Source organism: Chelonoidis abingdonii, chromosome 4, assembly GCF_003597395.2.
Source record: "Chelonoidis abingdonii isolate Lonesome George chromosome 4, CheloAbing_2.0, whole genome shotgun sequence".
Classification (NCBI taxonomy): domain Eukaryota; kingdom Metazoa; phylum Chordata; order Testudines; family Testudinidae; genus Chelonoidis; species Chelonoidis abingdonii.
Window position 1 is genome coordinate 85,528,694 of NC_133772.1, and position 23,925 is coordinate 85,552,618.

The 23,925-nt window shown below is 40.9% G+C and overlaps 1 protein-coding gene across 4 annotated transcripts in view; it reads left to right on the plus strand.

Moving 5' to 3' along the window:
* The window catches only part of PCNX1 (pecanex 1), a 141,893-nt gene that overhangs the window by 34,650 nt on the left and 83,318 nt on the right, over window positions 1-23,925 (plus strand). For 2 of the 4 annotated variants that reach the window (XM_032782765.2, XM_075065408.1), the window contains exon 7: window positions 19,438-19,570. The exons of 1 other annotated variant lie outside the window; for it this stretch is intronic. In XM_032782765.2, the coding sequence (XP_032638656.1) occupies window positions 19,438-19,570 (133 nt within the window). The remainder of the gene's footprint in view (window positions 1-19,437; window positions 19,571-23,925) is intronic. One more of the 4 variants, XM_032782766.2, reaches the window with a different exon arrangement.

Consider the following 23,925-nt stretch of genomic DNA (forward strand, 5'->3'; position numbering starts at 1 on the left):
TGGGATAACATGAGACCTCTAGCCTGTGTCCCTTACATTGAAATCGGGTGGATTGCTCTTAATCAGCTATTTAAATTCACCAGTGTTAATCTTGATTTAAGTCAACAGGAAGGAAACCTTGATTTGAATAATTTAAAAAGTAATCTTGCTTTGCATTTGAGCTTTTTAGTTGCCTTCCTAAAGGGTTGATTCTAAGTGGTTGGTATAAACATTACAACATGGTTATTTGCAAACAAATTTAGCCTTTACAATAAATTTGTACTGCCTTTTGCTAGAATGGAAGATACACTGAATCTATATACCTTTGTTTAAGCAGTTGTCTTAACATACACTTCAGATGCTTGATTTTTACATTTTGGTTAGAAAATGGTAACTGACACATTTCTTGACTTAATTAGTTTTTACTTTTGATTTATGTCCAGCTGTATTTGTCTGGAAAAAAAATTAAAAATACACAGCAATAGCATTTTAAAAACTTGTTTTTCATTAGTAAAATAAAACTACCTCAGATATGCTGGATACATAAGAAAAATTTAGCAAAACTTTGCATTGAAAATTGATTTTATTAAACAAAGGAAATATTAAATAGTTAGTGAATTGATGGATTGCTTTTGGTTACTGTGGGCCAGATTTCAAAGGTAGACAGGTGCCTAGAGCAGGAGTGGGCAAACTATGGGCTGTGGGTCACGTCTATCTCACCAGCCATTTGAATCGAGCCCAAGGAGGGGGATCAGGGCTGGGGCAGTGGGTTGGGGCTCCAGCTGGGGGTGCAGGCTCTAGAGTGGGGCTGGAGATGTGGAGTTTGGGGTGCAGGAGGGTACTCCAGGCTGGGACTGAGGGGTTCGGAGGGTGGGAGGAGGATCATGGCTGGGGCACGGAGAGAGGCTCAGGCATGCAGGCTTACTGCAAGCTGCTACCAGAAGCAGTGGCATGTCCCGCCTCGGGCTCCTGTGCATAGGGGTGGGCAGGGGGCTCCACTCCACTCCACATGTTGCCTCACCCCAAGTGCTGTCTTGCAGCTCCCATTGTCTGGGAACCACGGCCAGTGGGAGCCGCAAGGGCGGCGCCTGTGGATGGGGCAGTGTGCAGTAGGGCTCCCTGGCCACATCTCCACGTAGGAGCCAGAGAGGCCACATGCTGCTGCTGCTGCTTCTTCTGGGAGCAGCTCGAAGAAAGCCTGCATCCCTGAGCCTCTCCCCCTGTCCAAACCCCTTGTCCCAGTCCTGATCCCCCTCCTTGGGCTCGATTCAAATGGCTGGTGAGATAGACGTGACCCACAGCCCCAAACCCCTCATCCCCAACCCCACCCCAGATCCTGCACCCCCGCACACACCCCACTCTTCCTGCCCCAGCTTGGAGCCCTCACCCCCACACTCCTACCCCAATTTTGTGAGCATTCATGGCCTACCATACAATTTCCATACTCAGATGTGGCCCTTGGGCCACAAAGTTTGCCCACTCCTGGCCTAGAGGGATTTTCAAAAGCAATTTGAAATCAATGGGAGCTGAGCGCATAATCAGAACACTTTTGAAAATCCCTCTAGGCACCTGTCTACCTTTGAAAATCTGGCCCACAGTGACCAGAAACAATCTGAAGTGCTTTTGAAAATCTCGCTCCATCTAAATACCTTTTACAGTCTGGCTCCTTTTCTTTAACTTTTATTAGAATTAGATCTCATCCCCTTCCAGATGGTTTTTATTCATATATTTGACAGGGAAAACAAGCTTTCCTGCTTTCATTCCATATTGGTCTCTCAATTTTGAATGAAATAGTCCAACTGAAGAAAATATTCTCTCTGTTCCTACTAACTAAACTGAAACCAACAGTAAGGCAAAAGCCTTTCCGCGCAACAGAAACTGTAAGTACTCGCACCTGGAAAAAGAAAATACAGTACCAGCATTTGCTAAATTGTAAAGACTGAACACAATATCAACCATGTAGTGCATAAAATTGTGTTTATAATGCTTGAGTTGATCTCACAAACGTGTCCCCCCCGCCCCTCCAATTCATTTGTATAACTAAAAAAAGCAGATCCATGGGCTTATCAAAATTTGAGGACTCGTTGCATCATGTTTTTTATCTATTTAAATTTTAATGGATTATAACAATCTATGTCAAGGCCTAAATTTATTATAATTGCAAATTAAATTTGCAACAGGTTTATTTTTGAAGAGAAATATGCGTGTAGATTAAGAACTCTTTTTTTAAATCTAATTTTATCCTCCCTGGATTGAAATCCCTCTTGATAATGCAGAGTTTTTTTCCTACACAGTACACAGGGTGTTTAAGGAGCTGCTTATCCTATTCCCTTTTCTAATTTATTGGTCTATAGTAAATCCCCACCATTACCCTGTTTTGGCAGTTGCAACTAGAATCCTATCTCTAATATGGGCAACCCAAGTCTTTCAGGCTGAATGAGTCAAATGTACATGCCTGTTTTGCTGTCTGTAATCCTTAGGCAACATTCCCCTCATAAGCCTGTAACACCAGAGTTCATGATTCCCAACGTTCCTCTGCAGTTTAACTGATAATTTTGTAACATACTGGTACTGTCACTTCTCCCATACCTCACCCTTAATGTCTTGTCTACAGATGTAACAGTATACTGCTACCAAGTTTTTTGTTTTTTTTTAATTTTATTCAATGTGGAGGTTAATACAGTTTCACGTGATGAATTTTTTGGGGTTTTTCATTGGAAATGACAGACATAAAACTGTTTAAAAGAATGTTCTGCTTGCTAAGTCAAGTCCTCTAAAGTTAAGAAATGCTAGAATTAGGTTACGTGTGCAACCTTAATTTGGCCTCCTTGTGTATATTCAGTAGGATAGTTTCTAATTACCTAGTCACATAACTACTTGTTCTACAGGGCTCCCACCTCATTCACTGCACAGGATGGACTGTAAATTAGGCAGAGTTACAAGAATAGATAAGAAAGCAATACTTTGACCATTGCCTTGGTCCCAGAAGAGCTGTTTCATTCTTTGTTCTGCCACACTTCCTTGCCTGATGTCACATAGGAAAACTATCATAATGCATATATGCACATTGCAGCTGAATTAATGTTGCAATGACAACCTTAGTTCTTGCACTTTCTAACTTCTCAGCCTTAATGTTCTTTTAACATAGTTTTTGGGGGGAGCGGGGCTTGGTATATAATAAAAGTAAAGATCTGGTGTGCAGCAATGCCTTAAAACGTCTTTAACTTGGTAGAGCTCGCTTATCACTTAGACGTAGCTGCCGTAAGAGGCAACCAAATGAAGTGGAATAGTTCAGAAACTTCCAACCTCATAAGTAGCCATTTAACACTTCATGGTGTCAATGGTAGGAGCAGGTTCGTGGCAAAAGTGGGGATATGACTACAGAGTAAGCAAGTTTAATATTGAGAAGGGTTTATCATTAGCCTAAACTATCTTTTTTTTTCCCTTCTGCCCTATGAGAGAAGTTTTACTTTCATTGGTGCTCTTTCTGGCCCAAAAACCAAAATAGCAATGTCTGTGAATGATAGCCACTGGGCTTAAAATAAATATTTCTCACATGTACAACTACGTGCCATTGCAAAAGCGTAACACAATTGGAAAGCACAGTATCTTGTGTGGCAAGTCCCTCTTCTACCAATAAGTCAGCAGTTAATTGCTGTTTTCTGGTCCTCTATGCTCTTCTGGCAAAGGTGGACAATCTGGGCCTTTTCACTAGAAGACTTATGTGCCCAGATAATCTTGCCCCTTTCAGGTGCTTTGTGTGTCCCTAGAGAAACTATTGTTATATAAGGCCTATTGTACTGAATCTTAGCCTTTTGATCTTATCCTGAAACTACTTAGCATTGTGTTGAATCTTGGGTGTCCAATGAGCAGTGAATCTGTGAGACCTTGATCTGATTCCAGGGAGGGCAAAATACAGCCCATGGGCAGCGTCCACGTCATCTAACACTTCTGTCTGGCTTGCAATGACTAATATTTCTGTCCGGCCTCCTCTGCCCCCTCGCGATCTCAGAGTTCAGGCTGCTAAGAGTCCCGCAGAGCAGCAGGGCGCTCAGGCTGGCAGGCTGCCTGTCTGCCGTGGCCCCACACTGCTCCCAGAACTGGCCGGCTGCTGCTGGCATATCTCTGCAGGCCCCTGGTGGAGGTTGCGGGGAGGGGAGGCAGCTCTGTGCGCTGTCCCCCCTCCCTCCCCGCACTGTCCTCACAGCTCCCGTTGGCTGGAAACTGGCCAATGGGAGCTGCAGGGGCAGTGCTTGCGGCTGTGGGCAGCGCATGGAGACCTCCTGTCGCCTTGCTCAAGGGGCACGCAGAGACACGCCAGCTGCAGTGCCTTCCAGGAGCAGCATCGGGCCATGGCATGCAGGCAGCCTGCCTGAGTCCTGCTGCGCCACTGGCTGGGAGCCACATGTGGTAAGTGCCTCCTGGCCAGAGCCCGCACTTCGCACTCCCTCCTGCATCCCAACCCCCCTGCACCAGCCCGGAGCTGCCTCCTACACCCAAACTTTCTCCCAGACTGCACATCCTCTGCATTAATATAGTAGAAATATGTGGCCCATTGATGGAAATTCATGAAAATTATTGCCCATCCCATATGTGATCGTATCTTATTGCTACAGGTCCTGAGTGGGGTCTGCTGATCAGCCTTTGGATAGGTGACAGCTTGATAAGCTTTTGCTGGAGCAGTCATAGAAGGAATTGAGGCATGTGTAACTAGCACAAACTTGTCTGACTCGAAGCAGTGGCTGTTGACAGTAAGGAGTACACCTTAGTTGCTTACTGCAGGTGTTAGGTATTATTTATAGCTAAGAGTTTTACTGTTACCCCAAGGAAAACTTCCCCTTAGAATACCAATTACAGACTGCTAGGTATTTTACCTAGTTTTCCACAGGGCTGAATGTTGGAAGGTACAGAGTGCTTGACCCCCAAAAACCAAACAAAAGTATTGTGGGATACTTACGAATGGTTTAAAAGAAAGTGAGCCAAATGTTTTATTTTCCACCTGCACTGGAGAAAAAATTGTCTAGGACTAAATCATCTTAGCTGGGACTGAAATAAAGATAGTCTCAAGTGTCATGAAAAAATTGACAGACAATTATTTTTAAATATCTTTTTTAAAATGGTGGATAATAGAAGCGAAGTATTTGAATGTCTTGTATTGGCAACTCTTGTACAACTGTTTGAATACCTTTTAGCCTGACGTAGATAGGGTCCAAGTATACTTTTCTGAAAGAGAACCATCATAATCAGTAGGGCACGTCTCACATTTCAGAGCCATTTGCTGGATTCATTGCTGACTTCAATATTTACATATATTTAGCATTTGATATATGCCATTTGGATCCTACGTGATCAAATCTGATTTCCAGTTAAAGTAGCCATTCCTTTCTTGAATTCACTTCATAGACATGCTTGAATTTATTGTTTCACGGGTAGCCATGAGCAACTTCTGACCTTCAAAGAAAGTAATATTCGCTATTTTCTGTGCACCACTGTGGAAACTTCATATACCACTGCTAGAGGGACCTATAGGACGTAACTCTCAGCTGTACAGAATTTAACTAAAACTGGGATACCTAAAACATAGTTTTGTGTTAAATGTGACTTGGAACGAGCATGAGTAGTGGTGCATATGAACTTAATACAAAACACTTTCAATACCACCAAGAAAATAGCAGTGTATTCTGCAAATTTTCAATATCTTTCCTTATGATTTATCCCACCTAGAAAGTCAAGTATACAAAAAGCTTCATAAAAGCCATCTAAGTTATGAAAGTTAGATCTTCAGCATAAATACTTCAGACTTCTGGGTTTGATGCCCAAATTACCACTTGAAGTTCTTTTGGCCTGTGTTTATGCAGGAAATCAGACTAGATTAAGATAATGGTATCTAGCCTTAAAAAACTAGGTATATTACAATTAAGTTGACCATGTAGAAATGCAGAAACTTCATGTTTTTAATGTTCTGCCAGATGTCATAGCTCTGAGAAATAAAATACGGTAAAACAACTGAGAAGGTTCAGAGTGAAGTCTTTAGGCATTAATGCAGAAACATACCCATCTGACTTCAAGATGGCCTAGAACAGGGGTAGGCAACCTATGGCACTCATGCCAAAGGTGTCACGCAAGCTGATTTTCAGTGGCACTCACATTGCCCGGGTCCTGGCCACCAATCTGGGGAGCTCTGCATTTTAATGTAACTTTAAATGAAGCTTCTTAAACATTTTTAAAACTTTATTTACTTTACATACAACAATAGTTTAGTTATATATTATAGACTTATAGAAAGACCTTCTAAAAACATTAAAATGTATTACTGGCACACGAAACCTTAAATTAGAGTGAATAAATGAAGACTTGGCACACCACTTCTGAAAGGTTGCCGACCCCTGGCCTAGAAAAATGTTTGTTCAATATTTAAAGCAGATAGTATTCTGTCTCTCAAACTCAGTAATTACAAGTTGAGATGGTGGGAAGTATTCATTTGTCTGCCTCTCAATGCTGCTCTTGATGCACTCAGCCAAAATGCAGGAATATTAGACCTTGGGGGGAGGGATAGCTCAGTGGTGAACATTGGCCTGCTAAACCCAGGGTTGTGAGTTCAGTCGTTGAGGGGGCCATTTAGGGATATGGGGCAAAAATCTGTCTTGGGATTGGTCCTGCTTTTTTCAGGGAGTTGGGACTAGATGACCTCCTGAGCTCCCTTCCAACCCTGATATTCTATGATACTTACTTTTTTTTGACTAGCAAAAGAGTTGCTTGCTGGATTCTTACATTATGATGTTATCATCTGCCCCATTTCCCTACCAGAGTTTGCCAACTTGTGGAGAAGGGAATGGGGATGACCCTTCTCTTTCTCTGTCCCTCTCCACCATCTCTTGGCAACTTCCTGCAGAAATCAATAAGAATGGCCATACTGGGTCAGACCAAAGGTCCATCAGGCCCAGTATCCTGTCCTCTGACAGTGGCCAATGGCAGGTGCCCCAAAGGGAATGAACAGACAGGTTATCATCAAGTGATCCAAGCCCTGTAATCCAATCCCAGCTTCTGTCATACAGAGGCTAGGGACTCCATTCCTGCTCATCCTGGCTAATAGCCATTGATGGAGCTATCTTCCATGAATCTATCTAGCTTCCTATTGAACCCTGTTATAGTATTGGCCTTCACAACACCCTCTGGCAAGGAGTTCCAGAGGTTGACAGTGTTGCGTGAAAAAATACTTGTTTGTTTTACAAACACCTGCTACCTATTAATTTCATTTGGTGACTTCTTGTTCTTGTATTTATGAGGAGGAGTAAATAACACATCCTTATTTACTTTCTTTATACCGCTCATGATTTTATAGACCTCTATCATATCTCCCCTCAGTTGCCTCTTTTCCAAGCCTAAAAGTCAGTCTTATTAATCTCTCCTCATATCCCTAATCATTTTTGTTGTCCTTTTCTGAACCTTTTCCAATTGCAATATATCTTTTTTTTGAGGTTGGGCGACCACATCTGCATGCAATATTCAAGGTATGGGCATACCATGGATTTATATAAAGGCAATATATTTTCTGTCTTATTATCTATCCCTTTCTTGATGATTCCCAACATTCTGTTCACTTTTTCGACTGCCTCTGCACCTTGAGTGGATGATTTCAGAGGACTATTCACAGTGACTCCAAGATCTCTTTGAGTGGTAACAGCTAATTTAGATCCCATCGTTGTATATGTATAGTTAGGATTATGTTTTCCAATGTGCATTATTTTGCATTTATCAGCATTGAATTTCACGTGCCATTTGATTTCCCAGTCACCCAGTTTTGTGATATCCATTTGTAGCTCTTTGCAGTCTGCCTGGGACATAACTATCTTGAGTACTTTTGTATCATCTGCAAATTTAGCCACCTGACTGTATACCCCTTTTTCCAGATCGTTTATGAATATGTTGAATAGGACTGGGCCCAGTACAGATCTCTGGGGGACACCACTATTTACTTGTCTCCATTCTGAAAACTGGCCATTTATTCTTACCCTTTTGTTTCCTATCTTTTAACCAGTTACCAGTCCATGAGAGAACTTTCCCTCTTATCCCATGACTGCCTATTTTGCTTAAGAGCCTTTGGTGAGGCATCTTGTCAAAGGCTTTTTGAAAATCTAAATACACTATATCCACCGGATCTCCTTTGTTCGCATGGCTGTTGACTCCTTCAAAGAATTCTAGTAGATTGGTGAGGCATGATTTCCCTTTACAAAAACCGTGTTAACTATTTCCAACAAATTATGTTCATCTGTGTGTCTGACAATTTTGTTCTTTACGATAGTTTCAACCAATTTGCCAGGTGCTGAAGTGAGGCTTATTGGCCTGTAGTTGCCAGGGTCACCTCTGGAGCCCTTTTTAAAAATTGGCATCAGATTAGCTATCCTCCAGTCATTTGGTACAGAAGCTGATTTAAATGATGGGTTACAGATGACAGTTAATACTCCTGCAATTTCACATTTGAGTTATGGCCAATCTTGGGCATAATTTTCTGTGGATGCTTGATAGATATATTACATCCACCAAAAATTGTATAATTTCTTTACTTTCTGCCAAAGGAAGGGATCTCTGCAAAGAAATCAAGGGTGCAGATTCTCAGCTGATATAAATTGCCATAGCTTCATTGTGAAAGTATGGCAACGATCTACACCAACTGAGGATCTGCCCATAGGTACTGGATCCCCAAGATGTGTAAGCTTTCCAGTTCACTACCTTTCAGTACCACTATCCTGGAATGTCTTATGATCTCATTCTCTTGAGCTGTCTTTGCACCTCTATACTGGACAAGTGATCTTTATGCCATTTTGTATTTCACTCTCTGAAACACACTTTTTACGTATTAGAAACTAAAATGCCCTCTCTGTTTAACAGCTACTTGGTGCCAGGTCTCTTCTTCTGTTTGTAAGATTCCGAACTATAACAAAACATCTGAGCCTTCCAATTCCTCTTTTTCCTGAAACCTGGTTAACCTGCTGTTACAAACTGGTCAGGCTTTTCCTGCTGGCATTTCTCCAGGTTACTATGAGTGGCTCTAAACACTGAAACCACTGTGTAATTTAAGCTTCTCTGAGTCTCAGTAGGCTGCAGCACTGTTCTTTTCTTTGGTATGTGCACCTGAGACACAGCCTGAGAGTAGGTGCCCTGGAGATGTCTATACAGCAGCTGGAAGGTGTGATTCTTTGTCTGAGCTAGTGTCTAATAATAGTGTAGCCATGGCGGCAGCTTGAGCTAGCTGCCTGAGTATATCAGGAGGGTTGAGTGGGATTCTACGTGGGCAGCTAGCCTGAGCTGCCTTGTGTATAGCCACAGCTATGCTGCTAATTTTAGTGCCCTAGTTCAAGCAGAGTTACTCCCTTCATGGAAGTCGAGTCCCCCAACTAGCTGCTTAGGCCGCCAGGATTGCTGTTGTGTTCCTGCTTCTTTACCAAGGTACTCCAGTAGCTTAGACTCACCTTCCAGAACTCCACCCAAAGGTATGAGACTTCAGGTTTACCTCTTCAGGGGCCTCAGGGTAGGTGTAGCACATAACATAGAATTCTAACATACACAGTCTCAACCTTTTTTTTTTTAAAACCCTCCAGGCATTTCTCTGCCACAGTTTCCTCTCCGCTAGACGTGGCTGAAAAAAGGAATCCCTTTCTGCAAAAATGTTTATATTTTTTCAGAACTTGCTTCTGAAGCAGGATGAAACCTCAAAAACAAAATATCCGTAGAAAGGGATTTCAGGGGAGGAAAACCTCATTTGTGAAACTGACTAGACCAGTGGATCCCAAACTTGTTCCACCGCTTGTGCAGGGAAAGCCCCTGGTGGGCCGGACCTGTTTGCTTACCTGTCGTGTCCGCAGGTTCGGCCAATCACGGATCCCAGTGGCCGCGGTTCACTGCTTCAGGCCAATGGGCCTGGCGGAACAAGTTTAGGAACCACTGGACTAGAGCCTTCCAGCTTGGTTGCCAAGAAGCAAGAGAGCTCAGCCACTCCTTACCAACATCCCCAGCTGGAGCTGGAGAAGTGCTATGCCTTTCTGTCCCTGGGAGGAGTTTGAAGCAGGGCACTGTGGTTCTGTGCCCCTGGGGGTGGGAGGAGGGGTTGGCACTCTGCTGTGCTTCAGAAGTTTTTTTGAATTTATAATAGATTTAGCAGACTACTTCACTCTACTGAGCTGGCATTTGCTAAAGAAACTAAGCTTTGTCAGAAAATTCCCAACCAGCTCTTCTCCTCCACTCCAGAATTTTGTGGGTTTTTTGGGGGGGAAGGGATTGCAAGGGCTGGATTCAGGGTCCTCTGTGGGATGCAGGATCCTCCTCCAGCAGCTTTCTGAGTACCCTTCTCTTCTAAAACATAGGGCCTCTCCCCCTTGTAAGCTGGCTTCCTCTGACCTTGCCCTGTCTGTCCCCTTTCTTCCTCTTGCTCAAACTTCTGTTTGTGTGTCCTGCTTCCTAGAGCCCTGCAAACCTGCAGATATCCACGGACCATGTTTGCAGATTGTGGATGGGATGCAGATGCTTAATGTTACAGATCTAATCTGTGTGCCAAATTTCAGGCACCCAGATTGAATACGTGGACATGAATAAACATTAGGCTCTTCCTCACTATAGTGTGTGATGCACAAGCCATTAATAATCAGTCTTGGCTTTCAGATGCCATGGTGAGTTTGCAGCACTTGTTAGTTACGGGTGCGTTTTTAAAAATCCAGTTCAAATGTACTCAACTAGCCACATAAATGGAATTTCAGAAGATCACTCAGGTGTTTTAAGAGTTTAATTGTGCTGAGTCTGAAGGCAAAATGTTCAAAAACACTTGAACTTCAGTGCAACTGATTTTCAATGACACTTAAGCTGCTTAGTTGTGTGTTTTGAAAAATTTTACTCCACCTCTGCAGTTTGTCCCTCTTTTCTTAGTTGCCTTCTTTTCACTTAGGAGTTCACCAAACCACACTGATTTGAGGATTAATCTGGGAGTCTGTGGTGGGTACTCTTCATTAGTATAAAATTGAATGGATTCAGTAATAGGAAGAAACATTGCATTTTCACCACTTGCATTTTCTCTTTCAATTTTTAAGTTCAGTTTGGATTGAGAACAATGATTTGTGCATGAGAGGTGCAGCATACTTCATTGTGACAAGGAGTCAGGGTTTCTCCATACCTGGTTTACCTCAAGTATTCAAACACATAATCTGCTATGAAAGAGAATCAAAGATTAGTTTATTTTATGGCAACATTTGTTCTCTTTAAAATTAGTAATATACTATATAACAATATGTACAGTCTAGCTTCTTGAGCGCTCACAACTGTTTCAAGCTTTGTTACATAATTCTGCATAAAGCACTTAATGATGTGTATGTGGCTTCACCTATATGTACAAAAGGAAAGCAAGTAGGCTTTAGAAATGCATGTATAACAGACAGGATGGTTCAGCTAGTGTTCAGATATTCCAACTGTACAGTCTGCTGCTTAATGGATCGGATAGTTCTATATTGAGTTTTTGAAATAATCACTTGACCACCATACTATTGGTGGGAATGCAACCTATTGACTTCTGCAGAATTTTTCTTTAAAATAAAGTTCTAGGCAGTACATTGGGAACGTAGACTTCCAATTAGGGCTGTCAAACAATTAAAAAAATTAATTGTGATTAATCGTGCTTTTAAACAATAAGAGAATACCATTTATTTAAATATTTTTTGATATTTTCTACATTTTTAAATATATTGATTTCAATTACAACACAATGCAGTGCTCACTGTATATATTTTATTACAAATATTTGCACTGTAAAAAACAAAATAAATAGTATTTTTCAGTTCACTTAATACAAGTACTGTAATGCAATTGCTTTATCATTAAAATTCTACTGACAAATGTAGAATTATGCACAAAAAAATCTGCATTCAAAAATAAAACAAACTAAAACTTTAGAGCCTGCAAGTCCACTCAGTCCCACTTCTTGTTCAGCCAATCACTCAGACAAACAAGTCTGGTTACAATTTGCAGGAGATAAATCTGCCTGCTTCTTGTTTACAGTGTCACCTGAAAGTGAGAACAGGTGTTCACATGGCACTATTTAGCTGGTGTCGCAAGATATTTACATGCCAGATGCGCTAAAGATTCATATGTCCATTCATGCTTCAACCACCATTCCAGAGAACTTGCCTCCATGCTGATGGAGGGTTCTGCTCAATAATGATCCAAAGCAAAGTGGACCGACGCATGTTCCTTTTCATCATCCGAGTCAGATGCCACCAACGGAAGGCTGATTTTCTTTTTTTTGTGGTTTGGGTTCTGTAGTTTCCACATTGAAGTGTTGCTCTTTTAAGACTTCTGAAAGCATGCTCCAGAACACATCCCTCTCAGATTTTGGAAGGCACTTCAGATTCTTAAACCATATGTCGAGTGCTGTAGCTATTTTCAGAAATCTCACATTGGTACCTTCTTTGCGTTTTGTCAAATCTGCTGTGAAAGTGTTCTGTGCTGGGTCATCATCCAAGACTGCTATAACTGAAAATATATGGCAGAATGCGGGTAGAACAGGGGACATGCAATTCTCCCCGAAGGAGTTCAGTCACAAATTTAATTGACTTTTTTTTTTTTTTTTAAATGCATCATCAGCATGGAAACATCCCCTAGAATGGTGGCCGAAGCATGAAGGGGCATACAAATGTTTAGCATATCTGGCACATAAATAACCTTGCAGTGCCAGCTACAGAAGTGCCATGCAAAAGCCTTTTCTCACTTTCAGGTGACATTGTAAATGAGAAGCAGGCAGCATTATCTCCTGTAAACGTAACGAACTTGTTTGTCTTAGCGATTGGCTGAACAAGAAATAGGACTGAGTGGACTTGCAGGCTCTAAAGTTTTCCATTGTTTTATTTTTGAGTGCAGTTATGTAATAAAAAAAATTACATTTTGTAAGTTACACTTTCAAGATAGAGGTTGCACTACAGTACTTGTATGAGGTGAATTGAAAAATACAATTTTATCATTTTTATAGTGCAAATATTTGTAATAAAAATATAAAGTGAGCACTGTACACTGTGTATTCTGTGTTGTAATAGAAATCACTAAATTGGAAAATGTAGAAAAATATGCAAAAATATTTAATGTCAATTGGTATTCTGTTTAACAGTGCAATTCATTGTGATTAATTTTTTTTGAGTTAATCGTGTGAGTTAATAGCAATTAATCGACAGCCCTACTTCCAAGTGTGTGGTGATACAGTAATGCCTTTGTTACTCTCTCTAAAAGAAGGATCCGTGCATGTGCTGTTGCTTATAGTGGCTTTTTTACCCTAACCAGCAATCTAGTGAAATTTTAAAAGAAACTTTTTACTCAGAGTTGCACTAGTTTTAACTTAAAGTATGATTATTTTTTTAAACTGATTGTTAAACTAGGCTTTTACAATTTAGCTTAAAGCCATTAATACTAGGGGTTGTCACAGGTGCACCACAGGCCAAATCCGGATCTCCAGACACTTTTGAACGGACCCTGAAATCTTTTTATGTACTTACTACTCTTTTTTTAAATTTTTTTTCCTCTGGAATCTGGACCTTGCCAATACTTTGACCAAGAAATTCATATATTAGGATCAGGTTTAATCTAAACTGAAATATGTCAGTTCAAGGCTTGCACTGTTCTCTGGAATCTAGCCAATCTGGTGCTAGTTTATATGCAGGCCAGGCCATACTAATAAAATCGCTGAGCAGTTACATCAGTGGGTAAAACACTAAAGTAGATTCAGAATTCTTGGCTTCACTTTGCTGGTACTTGGGGGGGGGAAAGCCATAAATAGCAACAGTCAGGCAACCAGCACTTGGCAGTGGAGGGAGGACTAAAACAAAACAGAGGTGAGGGTGGGATAAACTGATTAATGCACCCTGTTATGCTTATAAGAAGCACACGGGATTTTTTTTCAGGGAAAAAAGCAATATGTTGCATTTATTGAGAATACAGCAGTTAGCATATGCTTTTCAGTCTCACATGCACACTCTCACTCTCTCACACACCATGCACACAGTTCTACCAGTCGATGTTAGTTACCAGTCCAGAGTCTGGATCAATCTAGTGGCCAGCCAGATTGGTCGCAGAGGGGAGCTGGGCTCTGTTGGTCACGATCTGATGCTCCTGGAGTTGTGGCAAGACGAACCCAAAGTTCCATGGCAAAGCACCCTGTTCTTACAGTCCTTTTTTCTCCATTGAAGTCTATGGATTTTGCTGTGAAATTTATGACCAGTTACTCCTTAATTGGTGTCATCTTTTGAGGTTAACACGCCAAAGTACCTTCGAGAGAGTCATCCTTTCCTGGTTTCAGATTTAATCAGTTATCTTGTCTTTAGGGGTGCCAGCCTCCACCTCAGAGTCGTCAATTTGCCCTTCCTTAATCATGGATGCAATGGTGTCGTTAAGTGTCTTCACTCCTCCTTCGTTGACCATCTGACTTTAACAATGACCTTCACACCTTGTCTTTTCCTGATGCCTTCATTCCTTATTCACAGTCTTTTACAGAGACTTTCGAAGGTATACAACAGGGGTTCTCAAACTGGGGGTCGTGAGATTATTACATGGGAGGTTGCAAGCTGTCAGCCTCCACCCCAAACTCTGCTTTGCCTCCAGCATTTATAATGGTGTTAAATATATAAAAAAGTCTTCTTAATATATAAGGGGGGTTACACTCAGAAGCTTGGTGTGTGAAAGGGGTCACCGGTACAAAAGTTTGAGAACCCCTGGTATACAAACAGCAGTGTTTTATATTGAGCAAAAAAGACGTAAATTAAACCTTACTAAATCTTGTGACCAAAACAGTTCACATTGAGGCAATATGCCTCTTCATGCCTCTAATCTCATTAACATAGACACAATCAAAGATCCTGTCTCTTACTCACTAAACCTTAAAACAAAGAAATGTATACTTAACTAAAGGGCCTAATTTGTAATACAAATAGGAACCAAGACCCCATTGTCAACATTGTAACTGATCCTAAAACAGAGGGTGACCATAATCAGCCACAGGGATTGCTCTGGTTTGTCCCTGCCTTAACATCAGTACAGACACTGGCAGTCTGTCAGATGCGTTTCTACCAATATCCCCGAGGGTCATTCCTTTCTGCTATTCAGAAAGGGTGGCTGGCAGGATGATCAAATCATACATTAATACATATTACATTATTATAACTGTCAATCATTATAATACAAATCTAATACAAATATAAAATTCTACTCCTACAACGCCTTGCTCTCATCTGTTTTTTGCAGGATCTGGACAGAGGAGGCAGGCAGGCAGAGATTGTCTCATCCAGAAATCAGGGAGGGATGCTGTACATCCAAAGGCTTCCATGAAAAACAACTCTCTCCCCTCCCACTCCCCCCAGCAGGCTCTGGGGTGCTCTGGGATAAGTTCTACTTAATCTTCCTCCCAACAGCTGGAAGTATGGGTTGGTAGGCTGAAGTTTCTGTTGGGCCTCGACAATAGCTCTTGTATTGATCTCTGAACAGTAGCATACATACCTAGTTGTATGTGTCTTGTGAACTTCGTCCTGATTTTCATATCTTGGAAATAGATAGTAAGTCTCAGATGGCTCATTAAAATAAATCGCTAAACAGAAGAAAATTTAACTTTTTCAAACACACCTTAATATTGTAGAATTTCAACACTTGAGAGCCAAAGATTGTATTGTAAACAGAATTTTCCCAGACAGACATTTATGATCTTGGGGAGCCTTGCTTATGTAAACTGATTTACTTCAAAGATTGACTTTGACCCACTGAAACTGGGCTTTTTATGAAGTGAAGATGCAACTAATTATCGAGCTAGTTTTCAGACAATTACAATAATCCTGTTATACTCTGCTAATAATATAGAACTATTCCTGTAATATTAAGATTACATGTAAACTCCACTTTTCTTATAACATACATGAATTTAGGTTGATTTTTATGGTAGTTCCTTTCTTAGTCTAGAAATCTTCCCAAAATAATTCCGTGAGGTGAGTCTTGTGAGTGATGCTGTAGACAGTGGAACCAGTCCTGTACTCTTCAGTAAACAAATTCCTGCATTGTAGAGTAGAATCAGTGTTACTGAGAGCAAATGTTGGCCAAGACACAACTGAGGTTATCTACCTCTCAAATGTAAATGATATTGGCTGTTGAAATTTACATGTGAACACAGATGCTGGACTTCTCTCAAAGGTCTTAAGAGCGCAAGTTTTTGTGTGGACCACAAGTTCACAATCCCCAGATGGTAGCACTGTACAAATGTGAGTTACTACTATTCAGTCTAGATAAACTGCTCTCCTAAAAGAGGTTGTAAATAACATCAATTCTGCTCAAATACTGACTTACAAAATAACCTTCTGTTCAACACTAAAGGAGCCTTACATTGTAAAATAAGGCTGCCATCATCATGGTTAAACAAATTCTAGAGTGGGATAGAAACTGGCTTAGGAACTTCATCTGCCATTACTACTGGTGAACCAAATAGCAGACATTCTGCTTGAGATTTATCAGCCTCCATCCCCTTTCTTCAGGCATAGGGTCAGATACAGAATTACTAGCTTTATTTTAACTGTACTTAGTCTTACATGTTCATAATGATGCAGTGCTTTAAATCTTGTGCACTTTCAGAATGAAGCTTTGCGTTTTTAAAAAACAACAAATTAAACTTGTTCAGCCTGATGTCTTAATGGTCTTGCTTAAGTTGTTTTAAACTGGAATACCATTCTTTCTGCACCACTAGTTTGTTACTTGTTTACATTAAACTGAGTTTCTTGGTTGCAGCTTTGACATGTAGCTTCTTGAGAGGACAGACTTGTATAACATTCGCTAATTCATAACTATTCAGTAGTCTGAACTTGACAGGAGGAGAGGTCCTTGCAGTCGAAAACTTTTTTTGTCCTGTGGTTAAAAAAAGTAATACATAATGGCTTTCATATAAGCCAATTTGGTGGCCTAATGACAACTAAATCCCAAAATGTTGTCTCTTGGTTCCAGAGGCTGAAATGCATCTGAGGGCTGCCCTTGCCACCTTTGGGGAAAGTCTCAAGATCATGAAAAATCCCAAGCGGAGTCACTGTCAGATTATCTAGAACATTGTTAACACAAAAATTACATTAAAAGAACATCATTAAGGTTGCAAAGCCAAGCATGCGTAAGCTAGTAAATGTCAGAATTACGGTTGCTTGGGCAACTTGATTAGTTCCCCCTGTGCATATGTACTCTGATATAGTCCTTAATTACCTGATCAATATTTTTCCATAGGACCCCTGCTTTATTCACTGTACAGTTAATGAGCAACTATTTCACAGTTTTGTTTTTTCCACATTGTTCATAGTGTAGTCCCAGGCATCTGTTTTGTCCTTCCTATTCAAATCCTACTCTACAGACAAAATTATTAACTTTCTTTTGAGATTTCTCTGTGGCATTCATCACTATAATACTTGTGGAGCACTCAAAGACTAATTTAATTTATTTTCAAAACCCCATTGTGGTCTGAGTGGGGCGCTATTATCCCTGTTTTACAGGCCTACAACCTGATTTTTTTAGTGTGATTTTAGAATTATATAGCACTGAATATGTTTAAGACAGAGCTCCCATTGACTTCTGTTGCAGTGGTGAGTGCTCAGCCCTTTTTGTAAATCAGACTCCAGGGTCGGAAGTCAGACAACCAAAACATGAGGAATACCACACAATTAGTGACCATTTGTGAAAAGATTGATATAAGTGACTTGAATAGAATCACATAGGAACTGTGTGACATAGGCAGAAATAGAATTCAGTTCAGTTCTCCAGGGCAGTTCTTCAGAGAATTAAATTCTTTTCCAGCAATCCCCTGCCCCATTCACTATATCCCTTCCTGTTTCTTCAAAAAGGGAAGCAGGGGTTCTATAGCCAACAGTCTCCTTTCAGTATACGTCTCTGAATCATCCCCAGGGCAGGTCCATCCTGTACATTGAATGGGAAAGGGGGTTTCTAGCATATGATCATGTAAATAAAGACTATACAAATGCATATGCACAAGGGGGCTGAATTAAGTTTTTATGTAGACTTAACTCCGCAGTTTCCAAACTTTGAGTTCTTGACTTTTCAACACTGATGTTCTTTTAATGTAGATTTTGTGTGTGTGTATCTTCCTAGCTTTTAAAAAAGCAAAAATGCCGTGTGCCATATTGATACTCATAAGGGTCATCGGCAGTGTTGGAGCCTTTAGATACACAGCACAGACCTCTGCTGACCTAATGGCAGTAAATGATAGTAATGGTAGGTTGTCGTCCTCTATGTGGACCAGCATGAGAGTGGCTTTCCAATATTTGTTGACAGCAGATGAATGGTGGGACTCGGGAATAATGGGTTCCATTCCAGACTTAGAGAGGAGTGTTCTTTAGGGGGCTCACTTCCCACTGCCCCCAAACATGACCCCTTCTGTCCTGTCTCCTCCAACCTGTGACTGTTCCAGTCCTTTCTCTAGTCTATCCCTGGCTCCTCGTTGTAGTGCTATTCTTTAGAATGTCTGGACCCCGCAGGAGAGTCATTGAGAGCACAGAAGAGACAAGTGCCCTGCTCTCATTTAAGGTATCCAGACCTGGGCCCAGAATGGCCTGCGGCAGCCCAGAGCTGAAAAAACAGGAAAAATCATCCTCTGACCTGGGCAGAAAAAGCCCAGCACAGATGCAATTTTCTGGAAGTTTAGCTGCTCAAATGTAAGATGATGCCACTGAGCATGTGTGAACTAACTTTTTTATTTCTGAGGTTTATACCTTGACCAAATATGGGCCAATTTTTCATAGAGATGGAAAAAGGTACATCTCTGACACCTTGCTGCCACTCCCTGCTTCTAAGGATGGAGAGTAGAGCTTTTCAAGGAAAAGTACATAACCTTTTAATGTGGGAAAATGTATTTTTCCCTAGCCTTGTTCTTGGAAACAGTTGAATTCTGGCTGAAATTTTCTCAAAAATTCAGCCTGAGGCAAACACCCAGCATAGAAACCTTCAGACTAAATGATTCAAGTTTGGTGAAATTTATGTGCAACTGAAAAGAGGGTCCTATAATGGGAAGTATCAAGCAACCTTAATAGGCAGTGGTACCAGCTCCACCTATATTTATTCCTTACATTAGGGAGCTGGAGAAGTTAATCCAGTTCCCTTCCCAGCAAAATCTAAAGCCTTGTAGACAAAACTTTTTGGAATCCTGGCTATTTGGACATGGGGAAAGACAAGTAGGGTGTACATTTAAAGAAAATATAAATCTAGCTGTAATAAATGTGCTTTTATGATCCTATTTAAGGTAAAAGATGACAGTAGTAAATGACTTGAGTACAGTAAGTGAAAAGAACTAATTTCTCTTGCTGCAAAATTCATTAACTGAGGTGTGGGTGGGGGAAGGGAGAGACTTCAGTTGCTGTGTATATAACTGGGGCTGGGTTCCTGTTTGACCTAAAGTCTGTCTTGATGCAGCAGCACAAGCCAGCGAGGAGACTGTCATGTTTCACCGTGAACGCCGCACATTTAGGCGTCAGGCTGTACGGCGCCGGCACAATGCAGGGAGTAACCCCACCCCTCCCACATTGCTCATCGGATCACCCCTCAGGTATGGTATCTAAATGTTCCACCGTCTTTAGCGTGCATGCAGCAGACTATTTCCCACACCCACTAGCATTTCCAAAAAGCACTTCCCTTCTCTCCTCATCTTTAACCCTTTTTGGGCTGTCTCTGCATGTCTTTGGACTACCTGAATTTGTGCATGTGTACGTGGCACTTTTTTCCCCCCACAATGACAGGGTTAGCCAATCTCTTAACATGGCACATATGGGTTTAGATCAACCACAAAACGAATTAATGGTAACAAACTGACTTATGCTCAGTTCTCTTTCACTTTAATTTCATGTCAAATCTTTAGATACTTTAAAATTTAAACATAAATAAGAAAATGTTAAATCAGCATCTCTTTTTTCTTCTAAGGGGGAAGAGGAGAATAGGAGTACTCACACTTCTCAGGAACTGTAGAGGGGAAGATATCTGCACCATAAAATTAGCAGGATAATGTAAACAGCTAAACCGTCCTGCAAAAGTTCTAGATCTTAGAATACAGCAAACCACTGCATAAAGAGCCAGCAATCAACCCTGTCAAAAATAGAAGTCTTTGAAATAATTCCTAAACTAGCATATTCTTGTTTTTAAATGCAATAAATCCCATATTATTGCTTGATGCTAACTCTACTTATATCAAATACTAAATGTATATTAAAGTAATAGTATATATCTCTGTATTTTTAAGGTCTGTCCTCAACCTTCTAAATTAAGTTAATTGCTACCAATACTATGAGCTGTCCAGCTTTAAATTTCAGTAGTACTCCTGTAATTTCTTTTACTGAAAGAGTACAGAAACTGAGCAAACTAATGCCTTAAATCTTTAATGCTGTCTAAATCAAACAGTTCTTAAGCAGGAGGCAGGGAATCATGGCTTCAGCATGGCACTACTGAAGCAACTACTAGACAGTTTCTAAAATATCCTTGGATATTGGGATTGATGCTTCCAAGGTCCTGCTTTGAGACACTTGGCATCGATTTTTCTCTTCTTTTGGGGCAAAAGGAGAGACACACTTAAGTAAAAATGTACACATCTTTCCCACTTTGAAGATGACATTTTATTTTAAAGAAAACGTAAACCTAGTGTAAAACAGTTTACACTTTCCCACATTCCTTCCCAGTTTGATCATCTCCTATTTGATTCTAAAAATAAGATGCAGAATTTGGCACCCTACTTGTTTTCATGCAGTGGCTCATCCTAGTTTAAGGGGTCGAGGTGAAAGAAAGTTTAAAATCTGCTTTCTGTGTCTGAACCTTACTCAAGTGTCTCTTCCGTTTTCTCCCAAATGTGGGCATTTCTCCATTGTTCCTACATCAAAGATCAGTTATTTTTTCTCTCCGCTTCACATCAGAGTTGCATTGGTTTATTGCAGGTATATAGGCATGTGCCTCCTGAATTTTGGAAGCCACTTTTTAATGAAGATGCATAGGTCTGACCCTAGGCGCTTTTAATCAGCTGGAAAGACAGTGCCAATGAGAGGGAGAAACTGCCCAAGAGATGGGAGCTCAAGAAGCTCAAATGAGGTTAGACCAGAGTATAGTTAAGGAGTAATTAGTGATAGCTTGGCTTCTGATACTCATCTAGCCAACTTCCATTATTCAAGATACAAGTTAATGAGGTGCATTTTTATTGGCTATTATGGTACATAGCAATGCTTAATTGAGTTGATTTTTTTAAAATAAATTTTACTAAAGGGAAAAGTAGATGTTGATCTTTATTCTAATTGAACATAGATGATTAAAAACAATTTAAAAAAGTGAGTAACTTAAGTGTGGGCTGTAGCAACTCTCCTTACTTTCATGAGTCACCTCTGTGTGCTCTAAATCATATTCACTTGCATTGTGTTCTCTGCTGTTCTGAGGGAGAGTAGAGCAATTGTCTTGTCTGTAGGAGATCATGCAGATAAATGTAAGAACTAATCATTGCACATCAGCCCAAGAATGGTAATGTCTGTGACTTATGTGGATCAGAGAGAGCAGAATAGGAAGCAAATGAGGAACTATCTCAGGTGTCCCTTCTGCTTAAAACTGGAGTTGGCAGCTGCCTCCTTCTCCCCCCTAGTGTAGGCACCAAGATTTCCATGATATGATGGCCTCTGCCATACAGGTGGATTTTGTTGTGGGGACAATGAAAGAGCTGAACTTTAAAGACATAACTTCTTATTCAAAAAAGAAATATTCAAGAACGAGAGAACAGAGAGAAATTCTGGCCAAGTAAATTATCTTCTTTATATGTGTTGCCCATGCTCTTTTTGTTCCTGTGTAAATGAAAACCAGAGCCCATTATCTCAGATCTCTGAACATCTACAGTAACTCCTCATTTAACGTCGTCCCGCTTAATGTTGTTTCAATGTTATGTCCCTGCTCGGTTAGGGAACATGCTCGTTTAAAGTTGTGCAGTGCTCCCTTATAATGTTGTTTGGCTGCCTGCTTGTAAGATTCTGTGGAAGAGCAGCGATTTTACAAGGAGCATTGCACAAGTTCCACTTCTCCGCCTCCTCCCCCTCCTTCCCAGTGCTTTCCTCACCACCAAACAGCTGCTTGGCAGCACTTAGGACTTTTTGGGAGGGAGGGGGAGGAACAGGGAAGCACCACGTCTCCACTACTTCCCCTCCCTCGCAGAAAGTCCCAAGTGCCACCAAACAGCTGTTTAGCGGTGCTTAGGATTTTCTGGGAGGGCGGGGGAGGAGTGGAGACTCGGGGCTTCTCTTCTTCCTCCCAGCACTTCATGTGTAGGACTTTTGGGGAGGGAGGGGCAAGAGTGGGGAAGCGCAGTGTTTCTGCTCTTCCCCCTCCCTCCAAGAAAGTCCTAAGACGACAAACAGCTGTTTAGCGGTGCTTTGGATTTTCTGGCAGAGAGAGGGAGGAGTGGAGATGTAGAGCTTCTCTGCTTCTCCCCCTCGCTCCCAGAAAGTCCTAAGCTGTTTGGCAGGGGTTAGGACTTTTTATTTGGTGGGTGGGAGGGATGTGGCATGCTCCTGAGAGGAAGTGGAGTAGGGGTGGGAAGAGGTGGGCCTGGAGCATTCTTCTCCGGGGAAGCTGTCGCTGCTGCTGCAAAGGTGCTTCATAGTGTCCTTGCCTGCAGCGGGCTGTGCCTGTGTGGGGTAAGCCAGGGGCACTTCCCAATTGCAGTACAGTACAGTATATAATGTCTTTTGTCTGCCCTCAAAAAAAAATTTCCTTGGAACCTAACCCCCCGCATGTACATTAAATCTTATGGGAAAATTGGATTCGTTTAACATTGTTTCACTTAAAGTTGCATTTTTCAGGAACGTAACTACGTTAAATGAGAAGTTACTGTACAAAGAGGCACATCTCCAGAAATAAACTGAAATTAAGTATTTGAAATATACATGCAGAGCCAAATACTGGTAGCAGACACCTTACTAAAAGTATTATTTGTGATGCTGACTGGGAGCCCAATATATTATAGTTTAAAATGTCTTAGACTATTTTATATCTAACTGCCAGTCAACCAGTGTTACAAATGACCTCATTCTTAGAGCAAGAGGGTCACTGGTTATTTGTCACAAATTTGTTTGAGATACAAACTGAAATTTATTTGGAAATGATTAATGTTAAATATTCTTCAGACTTCTGTATAACTAGTAGAAATAAAAAGATACTCTTTGTTTGTGTAACTTGGTGTTAATGGGAGATGTATGTGCACTGAAGATACTTGTGAAGTAAGATGTAAAAACTTAATGTGTAAAAAAGAAATGCAGAGAACTATGAATATAATCCAGTATGAATTGATTTTAGTAATTTATTTGAGAAGTATTGATCACTGCAAGTAGGTAGGCATTTTCTATCTCTGCTAGGAAGTAATTCTCTATCTAGTTCCTATATTGCTAATAAACTCTATTGCTGCAAGTTTTAAACTTTAATAACAGTTAGGCATATTAACCTTTAATTGCCCTGATACTGTTTTCTCTAATACTCTTCCCAATGAAACTTTTCTTTCCTAATCTCTTGACTGTGGCATAATATTAGATGTCATAGAGACAGTCGTTAGAAGACTTGTGCAATCCCATTTGAAGTTTCCAACATACTTTTTACAAGGGTGTCTCGGTAGTGAAACATTTTATTAAAATAGACTAATCGCATTGTGTAACTAGATATTTGGACAAGGAAAAGATTTTAAATTAAAATCTCCAGTAAACTCTAAAGGCATGGTGGTAAAATAGGTACATGGACATTCGTTGCCCCATTTGAAAACAGACTGCACCTCTACCCCACTATAATGCGACCAGATATAACACGAATTTGGATGTAACGCGGTAAAGCAGTGCTCCGGGGCGGGGCTGCACACTCCAGTGGATCAAAGCAAGTTCAATATAATGCGGTTTCACCTGT